The 22789-nt window shown below is 37.7% G+C and overlaps 1 protein-coding gene across 3 annotated transcripts in view; it reads left to right on the forward strand.

Annotated features, from left to right (window-relative positions):
• NPAS3 (neuronal PAS domain protein 3) overlaps window positions 1-22789 on the forward strand; it is a 592966-nt gene that overhangs the window by 62254 nt on the left and 507923 nt on the right. Inside the window, exon 2 of one of the 3 annotated variants that reach the window (XM_054275330.1) lies at window positions 22597-22686. The exons of the other annotated variants lie outside the window; for them this stretch is intronic. Coding sequence (XP_054131305.1) covers window positions 22597-22686 — 90 coding nt within the window. The remainder of the gene's footprint in view (window positions 1-22596; window positions 22687-22789) is intronic. 3 annotated transcript variants of the gene reach the window in all.

The raw sequence follows: 22789 nt of genomic DNA on the forward strand, positions 1-22789 counted from the left end.
CAGTCATTCAGTGTTGTAATAGCACTTTAATGGATATGAGCTATTCACCCAGATCAGACTCAATGTCAAAACAGGCGAAAATACAGCTGTCACTCTGGACAAGAAGTTGCATATATGCAAGCAGCTGCTAATAATACTGGAAGGGAAGCCTTATAATAATGCTTTAAAGGTGCATGTGTGTATGTGCATACATACTGCTTCTACATGTGCAGACATCTCGTAATAAATATGCCAGAGACCTTAGTTTCTGGTCATGGGTGTGCTTAGAAAAAAAAAAAGAGAGAAATGAAATATATACTCTGACCTTTGAGGAAGTTGTGATCAGTTCATTATATGCTGGTGGGCTCTCAGATTTTTTTGAAGTAAGAACCTCTGAATAACGTGTTGCTAGGAATGTGGTGTGAATTTTCTGTTTTAACAAAATGATGACTGTTGTTGGTTGTTATTTAATGCGTATGTGTTTTGATGTTGATTTCTGTGGGACTTTGACCATGCATAGAGAAGAAGAATATAGCTATAGAAGTGCGGTGGCTTTTAAAAGGCAATTTTCTGTTAGAAATTTAATATCAGTGCCTTAATGTTCATATGTATGTTAGAATCTCCCTTGTTTTCAATACTTTTTTCTCCTGTGTGTCCTGAGGTTTGAATTGGTTGCGTATATAATTTATTTTAAGACCCTTTGATGTTAGAGAGGTAATTGGATAATCTTCATGTGGACAAAAGCATTCATACTTTCCTATTGAGAGAAGAACATAAAGTTATACATAGAGCTGATGTTTGATGTTAATGGAAACTGATTTCTAGGTGTGATATGCATTCTATTCGTTATTTTATGGTGGAGATAAGTAAATGTAGAGTACAGAAATGCTTTTTTGTTTGACTAAATAATAAGAAAGTTAGGAAACAGCAAGATTTAGCATGTCTTCTGCCCACCTTTAACATACAGTAGCACATATCCTGTTTAACACAGACTACTGGAGAAGCTAATTGGATAGCATGCAGCTAATCATGGTGGTTTTGCTTGGTTTTTCTACTTTTGTTTGTCTTAGTGACTGTGGCTTAATTTCCTGTTTTAAAGTGTGGTTTGTTTTTTTTTTTTTTGTCCATAAAATTTTAACTTGATGAATTTCCCAGTGTTAGAAATATGAGAGAATTGGGATATGCAAATAGACAAGAAATGCAGGATGTCCTTAGAGGATATTAAATTTGCTCATATTGCTCCCTAAGCTAAAGGGACAAATTCAGATGTTACAGGAAAGTATTCTGAGGAGGCCATAAAATATGAAGTCACTTATACTGTGCTTGTATAGAAATGTAGGAATTCTGTAATGAAGCTTGAGAGTTAAAAATAATAATGTATATGCATACAATTCTGTTCCTGACCTTTTCTTTTTCAGACACACTGAACCTGTAAACACAAAACCATTCCACAAGTGTGGGTAGAATAAAATTGGTCAAAAACTTGAGGATTAACTTTCCTTTTATATGGCTTAGAGGCATAGGAAGGACTCTGAACAAGCCAGTAAAGCAGTCCATGACAAGAAGGGAAGTCTCTGCCTTGGCTGAGATATCCAAGACGGGGCTGTCCTTGGGGGTAGCAAGTAGAGGAATGTGTGCCAACTGGGACTGTAAAAGCCCTGAGAGGAGGAGGAGGAGTAGGGTTGTCCATACTCTGTTCTTGTTGGGTAAAATGCTTTTGGTTTTGTGTGATTTCAAATCTACAGTGAAAATCACACATTAGCTAGTGCTATATGTTGTGTGCATAACAGGAGTTTGTACTTAATAGATTCATTTATGCTCCTCTTTGGACACGTAGGTCTGTATTAGACTTGAAGTTCTGCCCATACAAATGGAATAAGGTAATATTCTGTATGAGCTCGTGTGTATTCCTTGCTATAACTAAAAGCTTGACATCTTTGCATCATTTTGTAACCTGCTCCAGTAAAAAGGAGTTATTTGCAAGCCATGTATTCTTCCTGGATGGCTGGGTTTTCCAAAAATGCTGAGTTTAAATCTTTACAAAGTACAGGTCAGGAATTATATTGTTTTGGCTATTTAGAATAGAAGTCTCTTGACTCTGAAATTAAGAGTATAGTAGCTACTCACTGATGCTTTGAGACACCTTACTGTTTAGTTTTTGCTTTGAAGTCAAACTGAATCAGGAGAAAAATTCTCATTAAAACACTAACCAGAAAGAATGTTTTCCTTCTGGCAAACTGCTTTTTTTTTCCCCCCTCCACAATCATGTATCCCCTTCCAAAATTGAAAATTTGCTTTTTTGAAAAAGAATGTGTGGTGTTCATCTCTGCAATGCACCTTTTCTTCTGCCTTGCTGTTCTGTGTGAAATTTACAGTGCCTATATCTGCTCAGCATGTTGAGAAGAAAACACCTCTGAGCCCCTTTGACTCACTGGCTTTTGGAGCTGGTTCCCACCATGGTAACCACACATGGCTGTGGAATTGGGACCATGGCAGACTTGCAGCACAGACGTCTAATGACTTGCTGTGCTTGGTGTAAATTGCTCAAACAGCATCCTTCCAGGTTTTCCTCTCAGGGGAGAAAATGCTTTAAAGAATGACCTTCGTCTGCCCCAGCACGTCAACCTGGAAAGTTTCTATTTGCTATTGAATTCTGACAAGTAATAGGCAGTACTTAAACCCACTTAGGACATAAAATGGGAAAGACATGCTGCTTTTTTCTTTTAAACAGCATTGTTGTCTTTAATATTACATAAAAAGTACATTGCTTGCCTTTCAGATTTTTCTTTGCCTTTTTTTTCCCTTCTGCCAAGGGATCACAAAAACAGTTTTGTTTTGAAATGTCTTCTAATCTGGAAGACCTAAAATATCTATTCAAAACCATTGCTCTCAACCTTTTCATCCTTGAATTACACATTATTAAAGTGTTCATTCCCTCAGAACTGGAAGGACTAATAGCACCCTCTATGCCTGCAATAAATGAAAATACTAAAAATACTCATTATAATGCAGTCCTTTTTCTGAAATATCAAGTCCATGAGTGTTTTGCTTTAACAGAATACCACCTCATTTTTAGTCATCCTTTAAGCAAGCAGATAGCAATTGCAACATTGTGATCAGTTGTTCTGATATTGGTTCTAAACCAAGTCTTGCTACTTGTACTTGGTGGAAATCTCAGAAATTTATTCATTATTGTGTTTTTTAGTGCAAATAAGTTATTGTTAAAGTACAGGGGACAAAATGTTATCAGCGATCAGAAAGAACCCATTGGTTGTTTTCCCTCTTTAAACTGAGAAAGATAACGTGCAATTGTGGTTAATTACATGTAGTCCTTAAGTAATCCTCCACAGAAAGTTCAAACTGTCAGGCTGCAGGGTTATTTTCAGGATTTGAGTTTCTTACATGTGGTGAGGGGGTGTTTTGGGTGGGAGTTTTTGTGGGTTTTAGTATGCTTGGTTCAGTTCTGACTTTTCTTCTGGCTAGGCAGTGGGGAAAAAAACCCCAGACCCCAGTAAGGCTGAAAAAGGTAATCAAATAAACAAACCTGATTAAAAAACTGATTTTTGCCATTCTTTTGAATGAGTAACACTTATAAAGTTTCAAAGTGTTATCTTTGGAGATTTTTCTTGCTTAGGCAAATGGTTAGGAGAAAAAAATAATTTGTGGACGCTTCCAAAAATATTTGTTGTTTATGCCATTGAGGGGAATTCTTTCATTCTCAAAAGAACCTGGTGACATATTTCTGTATTAACTGAGATATGTTGGGTGTTGGTATCCTTGTTTGAAAAAAACAAAGCACAAGCAAAAATGGTGTGGATTAATATACAGTGTTGTAAAGGATGCTTCTAGCACATTTACTTCTTGGCTAGGGATTAAGTCGACTGTGCAGAAGCTCACTGTGTTTTAGGTCAATCTGTGAAAATGCCTAGTGTAGAACTGAAAGTTTCTATTCACACCATTTACTCCAAATATTGTAGTTTGGATGAGATTGTTGTTGAAGTGGCTGAATTTTTTCGTAAAAGCATCTAACAAGTAGAAGATGCAATTTAATGCTTTGCACTTGATTGAATATCATTTTTTCAGGTTGTTGTTTCCATATAGGAAGTAAATGGTGGTGCAGTTTACTTGGAACACACCCACCTGCCAGGCTCACTTTGCTTAAAAGCATGTATATTGTGTCTGTAAATGCTTTAGGCTTTTTTGTTCTGGGGTTTGTATGGATTTTCTTGTGTTACTTTTTTTTTTGTTATCCAGAGAGGGGTTAGTATTAATTAACACATATGCAATATAACCATTTATCATGTTCATTGCAAGTGTCTAAGGCTGATCTCTTTACACTCAGTAAATATTAAAGAAAAATTATTTATATGAGAGGTTAGAAAGACTCTTGAAGTTTAATTTATCTATTTACCACTGTTATTCCCTGAGGCCTGTATTTTCTGCACACACCTTTCCTGAGTATGCTCTACTGCTAATTGAACTTAACCCAAGCCCCTTTGCTTTTCTCTCTTCTTTCTCATTCCCCTTTCTTCACACTCCTGAAGAGGGAAAAGAAAATACTCAGATTTCCCATTTCTTTGAATTTTTAGTGAGCTTCTTTTTGCCAGCACAGGTCAGTTCAGTTAATGAAGTAACGGAGCACTTTGTGGGAATGATAGATATTGTGCCAGTACTGAAAAATTCGGGATCTAGAAATTTGGAAGAATGCAACATCCTCCCCAGCCCACAGCCACAATCACCATTCCAGCTGATGGTACCACTGGTGCTCCTGCCATGTTTCCCCAGCCATGGAGCATGTGGGTGCACCTGGTACAGCTTTTGGTGCCGAGCTCTGAGGAACCTCCACTGCAGTGCTGCATCACCTGAGCACGGAATAGCAGCAGCAATGCATGGCACAAACCTGTCAGTGGCATGTGGAAGCCTTGGGTTTGGCTTGAGCTGCAATGAAAGCAAGTCCCACAGCTGTACGCTTCTCCCTGTGTGTCAGCTGATGGGTCCCGCTTTAGCAAAACTGCCGTGTCAACATTCAGGAGGAATGTGAAGGTGTATAAAACAGGGGGATTTATGCCACTGATAGCACTGAGTTTCAGGTTAAGTTTGGAGTTGAAATATTGCCCGGCAGTCACTGTGGACTATGTTGAATTACTGTGTTTTGGGTAACTACTTGGGATTTATGGTCTGTTCCATATGAGTGACTTGCAAGCTCTTTTCAAATTGCTTATTAGAATAGCTTAGACTACACTGGTTTTAATGGTTTATCCTCTTGCTAAAATCCTTGTCCATTAAAAAAATAGCAGTTGCCTGTCCAAGTGTAAATGGAAAAATGACTATTTTGGCTGCTGGTACTATCTGAAAGTCCAGTAAAAAGTGTGAGATCAAGAGATCTTAATGCTAGCATTGTCCCTTCTTTAATGGGAAGAGGTAGTTCTGGATATCAGCACCATGAAGAGAGATGTCTGTCCTCTTGGCCTTTGCTCATGAAACTGTGTCTGCAGGTACTCTACTCTTCATGGTCTTTAGGAAACAATTGTCAGCACCACAATGCTTTTGGATGTTCCTGAGAGGAGCCATCACAGGCAGTTTAACTATATACCACATATCGGAGGAGGGAGGATCTCATGATGCCTGGTGTCAGCAGGGGTCTGTAGATCAAATAGCATTAGTGGATTTTGACTTTGTCTGCAGCCAGCAGGTGCTAATCCACTGAAGCCTCACTCAAGCCTGTGGAACTTTTCTATACATTTATATAGCACAGCATTGAGATTTCTATATGTTTCTACAGCACAGCATCATCAAAGTTGTCGAATTATTTAGAAGTGGTAACTCTTATGGAATTTCACAGTGCAAGTTAGTGACAGTGATCACTAGTGATAGTGATCCACTCCTTGTGGATCATGGAGTACTTGATTGCTACTATCACTTGAGTTTGTTAACGATTTCCACTGTTTGAGTTTTTTTCTCTGTTCGTGTACTGCAGGCTCAGCTGTTTTGTGGCAGGCCAGTAGCACACACACACACACACTCCCTCTCTCTGCACAGCCACCTTTTGCCCTCCTCAGTCTTAGTGAGGGGCCCGTCTGTCCAGCTCCAGCATGTAGCAGAGAGGAACATCTGGCCCTTTGTGATTGGAAACTTGCTGGGTAACTGATTCCTTATGCAGAATTAAGGATGCTGAAATAGACCCTGATGACAGCAAAGCTTTCATGAGAGGGTTCAAGAAGTTGACATTGATGCCTTAGAACAGTTGAAAAGAAATAATGACGTGGAAGTGAACTAATATAAATAATTTAATAGAAAATCTCTGTGCAGTCTCAAATATAGTCCTTTTTTGTTCTGAAATATGTCAGTGTCTGGCTATTTTGGTAGTGTTATGGAGCCAATATAAAGATCTAGAAAAGTTGTAAAATATTGTCACAAGCAGAAGAGCAGAGTCAGCATTTAAAAAGAGGAGCGGTTTTTCAGAGAACAAATTATGCAGAGTAAGATCAGGGGAAGGAGGGAGCACTTTATCCATAAAAATCTTAGCATTTGACCATTACCCTGTATGTGAACTGAACAGTTTAGATGTTGACAATTTTACAGTATACTGGGCAAAATTACTGGAAATAAAGTTGCTCAGTGTTGGAAAAAAAAATGAACAAGGCTAGCCTGTTATCCAAGTAACTTGAGAAATATCCCTCTTGTTGCAGTTAATGCTTTCCTCGTTAGAACGGATGTTTTTATTTTCTGTTTATTTTTTTATTTAAAAAAGAAGCTGGAGCAGAATTTGGCCATTATTACTAGGCAATGAAGTATGAATAATCATCAAACCTCTCCTATAAAACAGTTAGGGATAGTTGCTAATATCCTTTGCTGGCGTAATCAGGGTCATTTGGAATATCAATTTATATTACCATATAAAATGAAAATAACCCACCAGCTTTTAGTGTGTTTATTATACTGATGCATTTACAATATTTTTCCAGGAATTCTATTCTCTTTGCAGCAAGTATGCCTTTGTGTGTGCTTAGCTGGGAGTTTTGTGTGAACAGACTTTCTGTCCTTTAGTTTTTGAAGCCTTTTGGCTTAGGTTTATGTGACTTAACGGTGTTTTAATGAAATATTAGAATATCATAAAAAGTTGTCTTCAGCAACACGAATGTTGGAAGAAAGTACAGTTTCTTTAGTGGACTTCATCTGTAACAGTTTTCTGGGTTTGAAACAAGATTTGTATATACTAATCTGGGAGGCAGTAGACCTAATCTTTTATAGGTTTTGGTGGCAGGTTTTCTTTGAGGCTGTGTTTTGTTTTTGTTTTGTTTTTGGTGGTTTTTTTTCCCTCAGGAGTCCTCTTCTGATTGCAGTCTAATTCCCATTGTATTCAGTCTTCTATAGAAATACTTAATGTCAGGAAGGAGATATTTACTGGAATACACAAGTCCAGAATTCATCACGATTCAGTGTGAAATCCGCTCACCCTTTGCTCCCCACCCCCTCTTGAATTGGAATGAAATGTGCCTTAAACTGAAGTGAAATACATCACATGCAGCAACAGTGGGCCCTGGCTTCGCCTCTATTCCTGGTGTGAAATCGATACACTATCTTTCCTCCTGACCTGTTCTGTGACCTCCATTGCAGCTTTCATGCTGAACAGCAATTGCTTTGAACAGTCTGGGTCTGCCACAGCTCACAAATGATTCTCAGCTTCTGTCTAAAACTGGTGCTGATAACAAAGGCTTGATTTTAAATAATGCAGTTGTAGTCATCTTCTAATTATGAATTACATGAAAGTGCATGGTCTTCTATTATTAAACACTTCCAATAGCATGTGCAGCATGTTTGCGGCCAGAATAACTCCTCACTGAGAAGACGGAGGAGTTCTGTTCCTAAATGTATCTGATAAAGTTTATGTTGTTGCTGAAGTAGAGAAATGTGTCAAATAGTTAAGTGTGTTTAAGTGACTGTGCATTTTCCTTTGACTTTATCATTGACTAATATAGCACTTTTTTTTACTAATATTTGGATTTTCAAAGGTAAAAACATATTATCCAATACTTACATTTAAAGTAAGGAGACCATTCGTGAAATGAGCTATTTTAAAGCTGTTGCAAAGCTAAACAAAACCCAGTGCTTTCCTTAAAAGAAAAAAAAACCCACCAGAAATAAAATGGTTTCTTCATTCCTGATTACTAGCTAATAGTTATTCACTAAATATTAGGATTTTGACTAATTATTTATTTATTTTTGAGTGTGGTTTACTTAAGGATTACTGAAAGCAAAGACAAATTGAAGATATAATGGGCATTTATGCTTGCACCAAGAAGTCTACTGTGCTATTATCTAGATTGCTTTGATAGCCTTTACTGACTTTGAAATCAAGAAACTGCATGAACTGCTGGATAAACATTAATTTTTCCAAAATTTTGTGGTAGGAAATAGGATATCTATGATTTTTTGTAATAAAATGACTGTCTCTTAATGGAGCATTCCTCTGCTATTCTTCTCCCCTCACCAAAAAATGTGAATGTAGTAATTTTGCCATCATGATTGAAGTAAAAACCCACTTTCAACATAATGTAGTTTACAAAGCAGTGCTAAACCCTGTAATGATAAATGGACTTTCTGGAATATACTAATTTGTGTAACTGTTTACAATGAAATTAATAAAAGAGAATATTGCTATCTCTATATGTATTAGCAATACTTAGCCATATAAATAATCTGATCCTTTTATTGCTCCTTCATGTATTAATTTTGGCTGTTACCAACATAGATTTCTTGCATTGTCAGAATCTGGGGAACAAGAGGTCCATAGTAATGGAGTCTGTATAATAGAACCATAAGGGTGGTGTAAAACTCACCACATTTCCAAAACATAATCACATCATTGTAAAGTAGAGGCTCAAGTCATATTTATTGGTGCAGTATCACTGTCTAGTAGTAGTATTAAAAAAAAGGAACAAAAACAAACAACAAAAAAAAAATTAGCCAAACAAAAAAAGCAACCAACCAAAAAGAAAAAAAAGAGCTGCTTTAAGAATTCTTTTAAAGCATGCTGAAATGGCCTCATAAGAATCACATAAGTGGGAATCAAAAGTAAAATAAACAGGTGGTGTTGCTGAGAAGCTTTTTTTATCCTTTTCCCCTTCTAAGCAAGTTGAAACAATTTTTAAAAATAAAAAAGCACTTGTACTGCCTTCTCTGAGGCTTTCAGTGCCACCAGCTGTTTTCTCCCCATTAATACATTTAGATTGCCTTATGTTTTTACTCCTTGTTCACGAAGAGGTGTATCTCAAGAAAGATGACCTTCAGGATAGGTCCAAGCCAGCAGTAGGCAGTGAGTAGTTGATATATTCGAGTACTAGTTCCTGGGACCATTTTTTAAATTTCAGCATCATTCTTTTTGACTGCTCTATGACATCTGCGGTTTCCTGTACAACTTCAGGCTTATTATCATTAATTTTAGATTGATCTGTTTTTGTTTTTCAAAGTAATTTTAAACTTGTGTTGTACTTGAAATGTGAATGAAGTGACATAATGCAATACATACAGCTCAACCCAATATTGAAGAATAAGCATGTGTGCAGTAGTGTAGTTTCAAGGAATAATATCCATGTGGTTTTATCTGCAAACAAACACAAGTTTTATGGTTGCTTACTGTGTTGCATAAAAAGGAGGTTTACATACTCATGATGAAAATTGCAGTTGCAAGATAAGAGGAAGCATATTTGTTACTTATGAGTCAATTCCTGTTCAGATGTGTGTATGGTGTGTGTGCACATTTCTGCACGTGTAGTGCTACAAGCATAAGTTCAACATCTGCAAAGACTTTGTCTTCAAGTAAGCAAAGGGAAAATAAGCAGTTTGTATTTCCTTGCTGCTGTTTTTTCTTCATAAAAACGGTCTTAGTTGTATGTAATCCTTTCTTCAAGAGTGTATTTTGTGAGGAATTGCTGCATAGTGGTTCAATAACTATTTTTGTTACTCAAAAGTTCAAGATCAATAATAGGGTCCCCTGTTCATAGGAATAATCAGCTTTAATGGTGAAAGACTTTTAAGACTGTATAGTGCTCAAAATCTTTTTGAAGCCACAAAATATTATAACATAAAAATGAAGAGGAAAGTGTTTATTGCTTTTCCTTCAATGGAATACTCCCTAACAGGATTTTCAAAACATTTTATTAAAGCTAAATTCCCTCAGCCAGAGGTTTGCTTTGTTTTTAATTATTATTGTGAACATGAGCAAGTAATACAGGGTATGTTCCCTCCAATGAATTGCTGTGGAACAAGACTTGATGCTAATTCTACTTTTCCCAAAATCTGATATCAAGCAATTTATCTTCTAAATAATACTCATGAGTACTAAACCTGAAATGTTTTGGCTCCAGCCCAAGTCAAACTTCAGGAAGCTTATTCTCAGGAGCATATTCCCTATCTCTGTAAATTTAATTGTTATAATGAATAGAATACACATATCAAGATATTACTTATGAGTTTTACCTGTTAACTTTTTGTTCCTGAAACAGAAACATCAAAATGACAGCATGAAGATCATATAAAAGGTTTAGAGACAAATTATTAATACTCTTCTTTTTTAAAAAGAAAAAAAAAATTCTGAGAGAGAAACCTGCTGAACTGGAGCATCCCCTCATCTGAGGGGTTTGTAAACCTTTAGCACTGATGTACAGCTGGAAATTTATTTGCCCCTGTGTTCTGCAGAGCTATGCATAAGTGCTTTATGCATCATACTGTGTTAGAAGTTCCTGCCAGCAGAAATGGATGGCTATTAACTGCATTAATCCACCAGCAAAAATACTGCATATACTGGGGCCCCAAGGATAAGGATTTTAAACTTGTGGAAGAAGGTGTATTGCATAAGCAATTTGGTTTTTTTCTCTTCATTCACATGTCAGGGAATGAAACCTGCAGCGTTACTCAGACCACTTAGACTGTGGACTGAAGATTGCATTTAGCTCTGTGGCTCTAGTTCTGCCACTGATTCTCTTTTGCCAAATCAATGGTGAAATCAGTGTTCAAACATTTTTTAAAAGTACTTGTCAGTAACAATGAGTAAAACTAGCCAAGGAGTGTTTCACAATAGAACATCCACAATGTATCTGAAAGTAAAAAAAAGACACAAAACTTAGGTCTATTGATGAAACTAGAATGACTTTTATGCTTTTAAAAAGTGCTTTTCTAATCTATTAGAAAATTGTTAAAAAATATTAACCAGAACGAGGGGAAAACGGTGTTATATTTTCTGACTGTTAAAAGTTTCTGAATATGTTCCCCTGTGGGATTTCTGGGCTGTTCAGATGGTCTGGGGAAAAGCCCAAAGATGGCCTTGGGCCCCCGGGTTCGAAAGGACGAGAGGAAGCTTCAGATTTGTTCTTGGTCTTGGTGTTTATTAATTGCTTATCTAAAAGATTTTCTCTTGGCCTGACAGAGTTCTGCTCAGCAGTCAGCCATGGGCACACACAGAAAGCCCCTGGGGCGGTCACCTATCTTTATACCCGGAGTTACGTATACAATATTTATCATTTTTCTCCAATACCCTCTACCCTTATTAACCAGTGTTCCCCTAGTAAGGTCCAATCCTGGAGTGCCAACATCACCACAGAAAATGGAGGCCCAGAGGAAGAAGAAGAAGGAGAAGGGCACGCCCCAATCCCTCCATCTTGCCTCTTTAGACCCCCCTGTACAGGGATCTTAAACCCTGTATCTCACACTCCAATTAACTTGTCCCTTCACCATCCACCCCAGTGAAATCCTCCCGTCCTCATACTGATGTCATCTCCCATGTGGGATCAAAGTCCAGCCACCAGACATTTCTGGCAGCATTCCAGGACTCCCGAGCCCCCCAGGGGGGGTCTTGTTCACCCTGCACCCCAGTTCTGAGAGACTGAGATCCCACATTCCCCATTAAATTTTTTTGTGGAAAATTTTAGACATTTATGAGTATTTTAAAAAGTAAGAAATGCAAGAAGCTCACTTCAGCTTAGGTTTATAGAGATTAGAAGAAACTGTGAGAGACTTCTGAGGCCCCTCACTGAGCTAACAGGCAGCATAATGACAAATGATTCATTGCTGACAGATGAAACGTAGTGCACATTGGAAAAAAACAATTTGAACTACTCATACACATTGCTGGGTTCTAAATTAACTATAACCTAGAGGAAATATGCCTGGATGTCACTGAGGACAGCTCAGTGAAAAATCTTTGCTTTACTGTGCAACACTAAACATAAAAGCAAACAAAATGTTAAGCAATGCTGAGGGATGGGGTAGAAAATTGTAGTGAAAATGCATCTAATGATACTGTAGAGTGAGCATTATAACAAATATATTGTGGTATATAGATCAATGGTACAACATCACTTGAATAATGCTCTCAGTTCTGATCTGAGAAAGATATAGCAAAAATAAAGTCAGTCTGAAGTTGCAAAAATTACTTGTGTTTAATGCAAAGAGGCTGGGTAAGTATCAAGAAAAATAAAATGAGAAATACATGACAAAAAATAGTGATATATACTGAATCCTCCTGTTTATTATGCTGATAATGGGAGATGCAAGTGGCTATAAAGTGCAAGTTTACAGTTGAAGAATACAAATATAGTCTCAACCTCCCTTCCTATGCTCTATGATCAATTACTGAATTTCAATGCATTCTACGTTCTTTATATCAAAAATACAGACAGATTCAGAATGGATTTGACATATGCTCAAGTATTGAGAACACTCACCTTTTCAGCTGGGGATGGTCTAAGGGCTGGAAATTCAAGACCTCACTTCATTTCTGTGTGCTACTGACCTGCTCTTTGACCTTGTGCTTCACCTCATAGTCTTTCTCAACTGCAGATGTTTTTAGTTGCAAAGGATCCAGGACAAGACTTGTAAAACTATTCAACTGCTTAACTTGAAAGCAGTTACTAAGCTTACTTTTTAATCGATGTGAAGTCAGGTTCCTATGTAAGAATAACTATCTGGTTTTAGTATCTTCTCCCTAGACAGAGGTCCCTGATGATCTCTATGTAAAGAGTATTAAATTTCAGAGTAGTTTAAAAAAAAAGATTAAACTATGTATGTTAAAGTAGATGTGAGCCAACTACTATCTGAATGGACTTCTGAAACAATTTTAACCTCAGGGCAGGTACTTTTTCAAAACTGTTTATACTTTGTGTTCATAAAATGCAACAGAACATCAGACCCAAGCAGCATAATCACTATGGATGATTGCTTCAGTCAGTGCTTCTTTATAATATTTGTGTGTTGGAAGTGGGGGAAAAAAAAGACACTGTCTATACAGGTTTTCTAATACAGTTTATCTAATACTCCAATGCCCTAGAAATGCTTTAAGTCCTTCTAGATGGATGCGATTAGTGTCAATTTTACTAAAAGAAGCCTCCCTATAAGAAGGCTTTTCTTATATTGGGGAAAAGCCTTTAAGATCATCAAGTGCAGTTGCTGGCCTAACATTGACAAGTTCACCACTGGACCCATGTCACTAAGTGCCACATTTACACACTGAAATATCTTCAAGGCTGGTGACTTCACCACCCCCCTGGACAGCCTCTTCCAGTACTTGGATAATCTTCTTGGTGAGGAAGTCTTTCCTAATTTTCAATCTTAACTTCCCCTAGTCCAAGGTGAGGCAGTTTCCTCTTGTCTTTTTGCTTGTTGCTAGAGAAAAGAGTCTGATCTGTTTCCCTTCTCTGCACATGCACCAGCATCTCAATGTCTTTATTCCAGTGAGAGACCCAGAGCTGAGCACAGGACTCACAATGTGGCCTCACCAGTGCCCAGCACAGGGGGACAATCACTTCTGTAGCCCTGCTGGCCACACTATTGCTGATACAGGCCAGGATGCCATTGGCCTGCTTGGCCATCTGGTCACATATTCATGTTCAGCTGCTCTCAAGCACCATCCCCAGGTCCTTTTCCACTGGGCACCTTTCCAGCCACGCTTTCCTAGCCTGTAGCACTGCCTGGTGTGGTTGTGACCCGATAGTAGGACCTGACCCTTCACCTTGTTGACCCTCCTACAGTTGGCCTTGATTCATTGAACCAGCCTGTCCAGGTCTGTCTGAAAAGCTTTCCTGTCCTCCAGCAGATTGACACTCCTGCCTAAATTGCTGTCATTGTCATCTGCAATCTGATTAAAGGTATTAAACATCTGTCCTCAGACTTGTGAATATCTCAATAATCTGTTGGGTCACTGACCATTTCCCTATGGATTATGGGTGCTTTAGTCCTCTCCTGGTCCGTGTTTTCCAGCTCAAGAAACTGGGTACCCAGAGAGCAATTTGTCTTACTAATAGAGACCGAGGCAAAGTAGTACCTCAGCTTCCTCTCCTTCCTTGTTTATCCTTTCTGAAGAATGTACCATTGCAGCACTCTGGTTATGTGAATGACCCCACCATGTTTCCATGATGGAAAGTCTCAGAAAACTGATGGCATTTTTCCTGCTGCATGGTTGTTTTCAGCTTCTCCTGTCTGATGCTTGTGCTGTGTTTATTGGTGTACAGGCCCTTCAGCTGGGCTATTGGTCCCACCTTCTTGGGGAGGAGACGCCTTAATTGCTAGATCACTATTCTCATGTGCTTCTGTGGCCTCCAGCACATCAATAACCCTTGTGTCTTTGCTGCCACACAGCTCTCCATTCCCTGCCGTTGCTGAGATGGCAGCCCAAAGGACTGTGTCAGCCTATCCCTCAGATGTCAGTGTGCTGGCTCCTGGTTTATCTCTTGTGAGCTGAGTTTTAGGTCTTTTTACTTTCAAGTCTAGTTTAAAGCTCATTCAATGAACCCTGTTGACTCCTGGGCAAAGATCCTTTTTCCCCTTGGAGACAGGTGTACCCTTTATTTCCAGCAGGTCAGTTGTTTGTAAACCAACCCCTGATCCTGAAATTCTGCTGGTAACACCAGGCTTGTAGCCAGGCATTGATTGGTTGGCTATTCTTGATATTTTTTTCTCATCATTCCCTACAGCTGTAAGGACAGAGAAGAGAGGAGTAGGATGGCAGAGAAGCTAAACCTGAGTTTTGTGATGAGTGGGGGCTCTTGCATGCAAGTCATCCAAAGCCTTATTACTTTTCTGTTCAGGTATCCACTGCACAGTGCAGTAAGGTCTGAGGATATGCACAGAGCACTCTGGCTCGGGCAGCAGGGGAGGACACGCATGGACCATAAGGGGCACTTATTTCTAGAACAAATGTTTATGTTGATGGTATTCTCTCATACATTTCAGATGTGCTTCTGAAATATTGTCTGTTCTTTCAGCCTACACTGGTGTTCCTCAAATCTTGACCTGATTGTATTTTTAGGGAACATTGTGACGCTTCTGTATCATCCTTGAAATCTGATGGTGTAGAAAACACATTTAAGTTTTCTTCTCCTCACTAATGTACAGACTAGGGGTAGAGAGGAGTGGTGATTCTAGTGATGGCCTGATTACTTGAGCCCTTTCCTTTCTTCAGGGGGTGTCAGAGATATCAAAGGTGTCATACAGAAGGCCCAAGTAGATCATCCTTTTTTTCCTCTCAATATTGGTCAAATCAACAGAATAATTATCTACATTCTTCTCTGACTTAAAATCATTCTGTTTTCTGTCACATGGTAGGGAGAAGTCTCATACCATATTGGATGTTTTAGCTTTTAAATACTCCATTTTAAAGAGGAAAGTTTGACTATAACTATAATAAAGTTACTTGTGTGTGTAGCTTCAATAAAAAAGTGATAGGCCCTCATTCTAAACATGTCTATGAACAAAAATTAAATAAAAAAGAAGAGCATATGGGGATATATAGAAAGCTGAAGTTATAATATAGGGGAAAACCTGGCCAGATATCAAACTAAAGAAGACACTGACAAGCTTTCATTTGGAAAATTTAAATACACCTGATTTTCTGCAGTAGCTTTTTCCATGGCTGATATCACTTAAGTTTTGGCTATGGTGGGAGGTGTTAATTTGTGTTTTTCTTGTCATACAATTCTGGATGTTCTCTACTCACAAAATTGAAAAGGCTAATGAAATAATTTAATGTTTATTTTTTAAAAAATCACAGTAATTAGAAACCTTGAACTAGATGCATATAGCTTGATCGGCACCTGAGTATTATGTTTCCCAGGGACCAACAGTTTTGGAGACGTAGAATTGTCTGAATCTAAGCCCTCACCCTCTTCATTCCTACATCTTCAATGCAAAACCCTTGTCGTCTGGGAGAGATGTTACTGTGCTGATATTTGTAGGGTAAAATAGAGGCAGTACATTGTTCAGAATAGATTTATTAGTTCTGAGGAAGGAAGTTCTGATTCACAGTATTTTTACTAATTAGGAGTTGCATGTAAGAGATTTCCTACACAGAAAATCCTTCCAATACCAAGCCTGTGTTACTACTACAAGCTTGAAAAATATTGTTGATCTGTTGAGATGTGGAGAAGAAGCAGAAATGAGCAGTGTGTGAACCACAGGGTTAAATGTAACACCTTGACCTCTGCCAACCATTATCTTGGAATTCTTAAGAGAAAGGAACAAAAGGAAAAGAAAGGTATATCTTACACAATTTCTGTTTTATTATCAAATATTTTATGGAAATCAATATATCAGTGTTTGGGAATTAAATTTAAGTCTAGCAGCAGATCTTGACTGTACCAGATACATAGCAAAAATGAGCCAGGGGAAAAAAAATAACTACAGCCTACCAAGTGTCCCCAAAAATGAGCTCAAGAACCCAGAAGGACTTTCAAATTGCCATGTTGAGTAAGAACTGTCAGCTACCTCCTAACTGTGAAGTTTGCAGTTAGAACACTTGGGTGTCTTTCCTATTGCCCATGTTGCACTCAGTGAGTTCTCACCCATGCTGAGACAACAGGGAACCTCTGACCCAGCTTTGTCTTTGACCAAGAGCATATGGATAATGCTAATGGTTGTTTGCTCCATTGCCGTTCTTCTGGCCCATCTGAATTTGAAGTGTGGAAAAATGCTATTCTTTGTATCTCTTGCAGGAGAAAAAAGTTAAGATAGATGAATAACCACCCAAATCATCTCCATGGTCTTTTGAGAGGAAGAAGAAAGCAGCCCCTCAAGCTCTCCTCTGATTTGCCTTGCTGGAGTCTGCTGACAACAGTACATTAGGCTGACTTTCTGTGAAATCTTTCATGAAATCACTTTGTTAAATTGCTTAATGAAGTGACAAGTTCTGCTTGAATGTTTGAAAGCCAGAGACCAAACAGTACAAAACCTTAATTAATTCTGGGACAGTTTTGTGTCACCATCCATTCTAAATAGATATATGAGGTATGATCTCCATCTTCTGTAGGGAGCTATGACTTTTTAAAAAAGAAAGTATTAATACATGGCAAGCTTGGATGCTGAAACATTAGATGCATATACAAACAGTTAATTTTAAAGAAAATCACCTTGGAATTGGTGTAAAATATTGTTGCACCTTGAGATTATATCTTTTCTGAAGAAAGAAATCATATCTCTACAGAAAACATTATTAGAATTCTGCCTTCTGGCAGGATATATATATAGGGTAGTAATTTTAAGGCTTCACATCTATATTTAGAAAGACCTTTAATTCTAAGAACTGTCTGGATTCTATGCAAGGCATGCCAGTCCAGATACTATCTGGTATTTTGGACTCCCACAAAAAAGGCCATTCTTAAAAAACCCCTTCTTGGACCAATTCATGTAGGACATACTGGAGTATGTAATTTGCAGAGTCTGTATGTCAGGCTTAACTCTGAATTTTCCTGCTTTCCAAGGTTATTAGCTATTTGCATTGTTTCACTTAAGATTTTTATTTTAAATGCAGTTTAATACGTTACTTATCAGAGAAAAGCAGGGTCCAGTTAGTTAAGGTTTCAGTTGTACGTGGAACGCAACTTCCTAAGCTTGTCATGCATCAAACTGTTATGGCTGGCAATTGTTTAAAAAAATTCATTTTGTTATGAACTAGCCTGTTTTCAACTGGGCTGTTCAGAGATGGATTGCTTTCTGGAGTTTTTGACAGGTGTAATTGTTAAGGCGTCATCTGTTCTTGTTTGCACAAAATACATTTTAGCCAACTGTAGGACTTGCCCGCTAATCTTTCTCACATCATTCCATTCTTTGCTTGCCACTAGACAAATCCCCTGTTATTTGACCAGATGGTGGAAAATCCATTCTCATGATAAGTTGCTTCTAGTTTGCATTTAGATTACCTGCAAAAATGGAACAATTTACTACTCTGCCTCTAACCATCTCTTTCCTCCTTTTTTCCCTTAGTTTCACTTCTTGTAACTAATTATTTAAATTCTGCCCTGTGAGTTAAAATTAGTCATAGCTTACACATTTCACATGTATGTAAATGCACTTAAGTTCCACCTCAAGTTTTATGATGAATTCATCTAGAGTTTAGTGACACATAAAGAAACGAAGATGAGCTGTCTAATGTGCAAACACAGCAGTTTGTAATCCTTTCACATCTGAGGTGATACTTTTAAACTTTTTAGGGAAAGTGTGCACTGTCTAAAAACCAAGGTCAGATGTGAGAGTGCACCCAGCACCATCATCTTGCAGCACACCCCCTAGGGAATAGTGGATACAAATATTAAGTGAAATATCATGTTTCATGCAGTGTTTGTAGGCATTTAGTCTGGTATGTTTCTGGCTTCCTTGGAAAGTAACCTGCAGTACAGAGGTAGATAATCATAAACTAAAACTAACTTTTGCTTTTATTATTATGAAATGATAACTTTTACTCTGTCTAAAAGCTTACATGAGAATAGGTGTTTGTCTCTCAAATAGGTCAAAATTCAACTAAAATTGGGGTGAGCTAACCACTGCAAGCTGATCAGACTCAAATACTTTTCAATGCTCTAATTTTTAACACAGAGAAGCATACAAAAAATCAATTTCAAAGCATAAAATAGAACAAGAATATACAGTATCTATAGTAAATAGCCAATATACAGTTTTATTTTCAACTAAATCAATTTTGTAAGTGGAACCTGAGATATACTCTATCTGCTGACATAATGTGGTAAAAAAGTTAACAAAATTAATTTGGTGAAGATTGCCTAAATTTTTTTCTTTTTAGAGAGGAAAAAATACCCTATGACCAAGACTGATTGTCTTGGTAAACTTTTTTTTGGATCCTAGCAAGTAATTCTTGCAACTTGATTTTATGGTTTTTTTGTGGGTTTGGCTTTTTTTTTATTAATTGTTTTAGTAATGAATGCTGAATAAACTGTTCTGTAAGGAAGTTTTAATTTGACTCATAGCCTCATAGTTACCAGATGATAATTAATTTTAAATGTAAATCTATTAAATGACAGCTAAAATATTTGGGGCAGAGGGCAAATGCATGTGATGTTGTTTGACTAATTTTAAATATGTAGAATAAAACCATAGTTTTTATTCAGCAAAAAGGTTCTCTTTATGGAAATAGGCTTACTATGCTAAAATAAACCTTAACAATAAGAGACAAAGATTATACAAGAAAATAAAATAATTTGGTTTTTTCCCCAAAGCACTGGTGTAGGCTGCAGTCAGAAATCTGATGTCCATTTTGAAATGTATTCCTAAGTGTCTCAGGACTGTTTGATTTTTCAGGTTAAGCACAATAAGACCCATTCTGTGCTAACTTAGATGCTATGCAAGCTTCATGAAGTCAGTGGGATTTTAAGAGATTTACATTGATGTCTTATTTAGCTTGGTGTTTGAGGATACGATTTTTTTTTGTTTTTCTATGATTATTACTGTTTCGACAGAGAGGGAATAGGTGCAAGTTAAATGACTCCTTAAAGAAATTTTTTAGAGAGCATTGGGTAATTGGCTGGGTCCATAGAAGTTCCTAGAATCTTGGCTTCTGAAGTGGAATCTAACTCTGTGAAGTGCAAAGGAAGGTTTGGACTACAACCCACAGTAGCTGCTATTATGTTTATAAATCCTTATTTGTTGCTTAATTTAAAAAAGATGCAACCCCTCCACTCCCCCACCACATTAATGCTTCCCAGTCTCCAGAAAAGTTCCAACCTAATTCTGATGAGATGTAAAGCAGGGTTGTGGTTCACAGTCCAAATCTCTGATCTGGCCTTGAATATCAGAATGGCTGAGGATGGAAAGGATCCTCTTGCCCAACCCCTCTGGGCTGCACAAACAATTATCTGGACCTGGTTGCCTAGGATCATGTCCAGGTGGGTGCTGACTATCTCACTGGTGGAGGGTCCACAACCCCTTTGTTCCAGTTCTCCGTTACTTTACAGTAAAAAGATCTTCCCTGATGTTCAAATGGGACTGTGTTTCAATTTCTGTCCTGTGTTTCAATTTCTGTCATCTGAAAAAAAGCACAAAATAAACCAACCAAACAAAAACTAGCTGACAAGTATTCTACACTAGCTTGGTGCAGTGAATACTTATTTAGGACCTATTTAATCATGAGCGTGTTCAAATCCACATCTTCCACTTCCCAGAAGAATACTGTAACCACTTCAAAATAAAGGTTTTCTGGAGTGAGCTGTATTCTGCTGCACTCGTATAACTGCTCAAGTAATAGCAATAACCAGTATTACTATTCCAGACTCATTTGGCCAAAGAAGTGGTTGGAAGAAAAAGCATAATTCTGAAGGCCTGTGATAAGAGCACTCATCTGGGAAGGATTCTGATAGTTTTTGCAAGGATTGCTTATGCATTTTTGAATGACTCATAATGCAACATGCTCTCACTGTCTCAATGTGTTTCATCCAATGAATCCTGATTTTTTCTTTAATAGGGCTGTTATTTTAGCAGGAGAAGTTAAAGTCCCTCATTTTAGGAGTCTCTGGTAATATTTGGAGCAGTGGAAGATGTATGTTTGAGGCTCCTCTGGCTGAGAGCACTGAGAGACTTGTTCTTCTGTGTCTTTACTGAAGCCATGTAAAAACAGGCATCTCTTCTAGTCTTGTATCACAAAGCAAAAAACAAACAAAAAACCCCAAAACAACAAATGGCCCAGGGAGTTTAATTTGGGGATTTTGTCAGTTGGTGTGATGGTGCACTGAAGATTTTGAAGCTTGAATTTTCTTTGATGCAGGCATTTCTGTATGGCCCAAAGTGAAGCGTTTGTGTCTCTCAGGCACACACAACATAGAGAAAACTCTCCTAGATCATTTGTACTAGCTGATGTGGTTCCCTGCAGATAGCACTTGTGTTTCAAATCTCATTTTAAGATACTTAAATTTCCTTATATGGTACATATGGTACTTAAATGTCTAACTTAGAGGCCCTTGGTATCACAATAAATAAATCAATCTCTCTGGTAGTGTCTTAATTAGTGAATGCAGGAATATGCCAGAATTTGGAGGTGCTTTCTCCTGCCTTCATCACAGAGTTGTCTTCTTTCTTCTGCCTGTGGGGTTCCACGGGGTGAAAACAATGCTGAGGCCATCTCAGACCAGATTGCTACCTTAAATAAGCAGGGAACCAGGGCTGTGCAGACATGAATTTGTTTGCACTTGACACACTGTAAGTGCAGTCTTATTGAGGGAGGTCCTCAGTTTCCACAATAGATAACTTTCCATTTGCTCACAGAGCTTGTAGCTGGAGAATGATACCAGCCTTTTTCTCAAACCTGCAGTCTCAAATTACTGTTGAAACGATTTTAAAAACCAAGATTAGCTTAGAGCTATGTAGATGTTAATACTATAAAAATAATGATAACATAAAATAATTCTCTACTCACTAGAATATTTTTTAAAAAAATCACAGCCTAAAATTCTACATTTGAAAAACCTGTAAAATTTCTCAAATAATTTATCCTTACTCCAGTCAAATACCATTAAATTACAAGGGAAAAAGATATTAATTTGCAGAAGATACAAAAGCATCTAAAATGTATTTTTATTCCAGAGAAGAAGGAGGGAAAAAAAAGAAAATTGGTGGGTACTGTTTTGTGTGCAATTCCCAAGTATATTTTAAAAACAACATTGAATTTTTATAGCCAAATTATATTTTCTGCTAACGGGGAGCTGGGGAGGGATGAATAAGAGAATGATTGACAAATCTTTTAGGGCCTGATTTTACAAGATGCTGCGCACCTCCTGATTGCTGCCAATCACTTTCATTTTCTTTCAGTCGATCCGAGAACATATGGCATTATTCAGATGGTGCTGAGCACCTTCAATCACAGTCCTCATAATACCACAACATCCTCATTCTGTGCAAATGTGAGACTTGCTGTTGACATTTTAAATTGGAGGGTTATTTGGTCTTTGTCTGGACAAACTCCCAGCTGACACAAATGAATGTTCTGCCTGAAGAAGGATTGCAACAGTAAACAATAAATAATCAATTGTAAAAGCACTACTGTATTTATACAAACTATATGGAATATCAACTTGATTTATAAAATTCCATACCTCTTCCACGTTTATTTGATGGGGGGAAAGCACCATTCTTGTGGAGAATTGAAGTTTAGTTTACTCTCAGTGCAAATTTTGAAAAGTGGAATCTGTGGTGTTATGTGCACAAGGCAGTTGATTTAAAGAGATCAGAAAGGCATTTAATTTAAAAATAAAATTTACAAAATCAATTTCAACATACTGATTTGTCCTGCATTACAGTTACCTGTAGAGATCCTCTAGTCATGTCTATCTGTTTTTGATGCCTCTACAGAATAACTGTCCAGCATCCTCTGCCCAACCAATCAGAATGTAGGAAAATCTACCGATATGACGGAATCTACTGTGAATCTACCTACCAGAAGTATGTTGAAATCTGTGTGAGTCTTGCCTCTAGCTCGTGCATTTAGTGCTCGTGCTCTCCTGCTATTCCGAAATTACACGTGTGTTGAAAGCGTACACTTGTG

The sequence above is a fragment of the Melozone crissalis genome, unplaced genomic scaffold, assembly GCF_028551555.1.
Source record: "Melozone crissalis strain CALT ecotype California unplaced genomic scaffold, PUWL_Pcris_2 ptg000018l_1, whole genome shotgun sequence".
Lineage (NCBI taxonomy): Eukaryota > Metazoa > Chordata > Aves > Passeriformes > Passerellidae > Melozone > Melozone crissalis.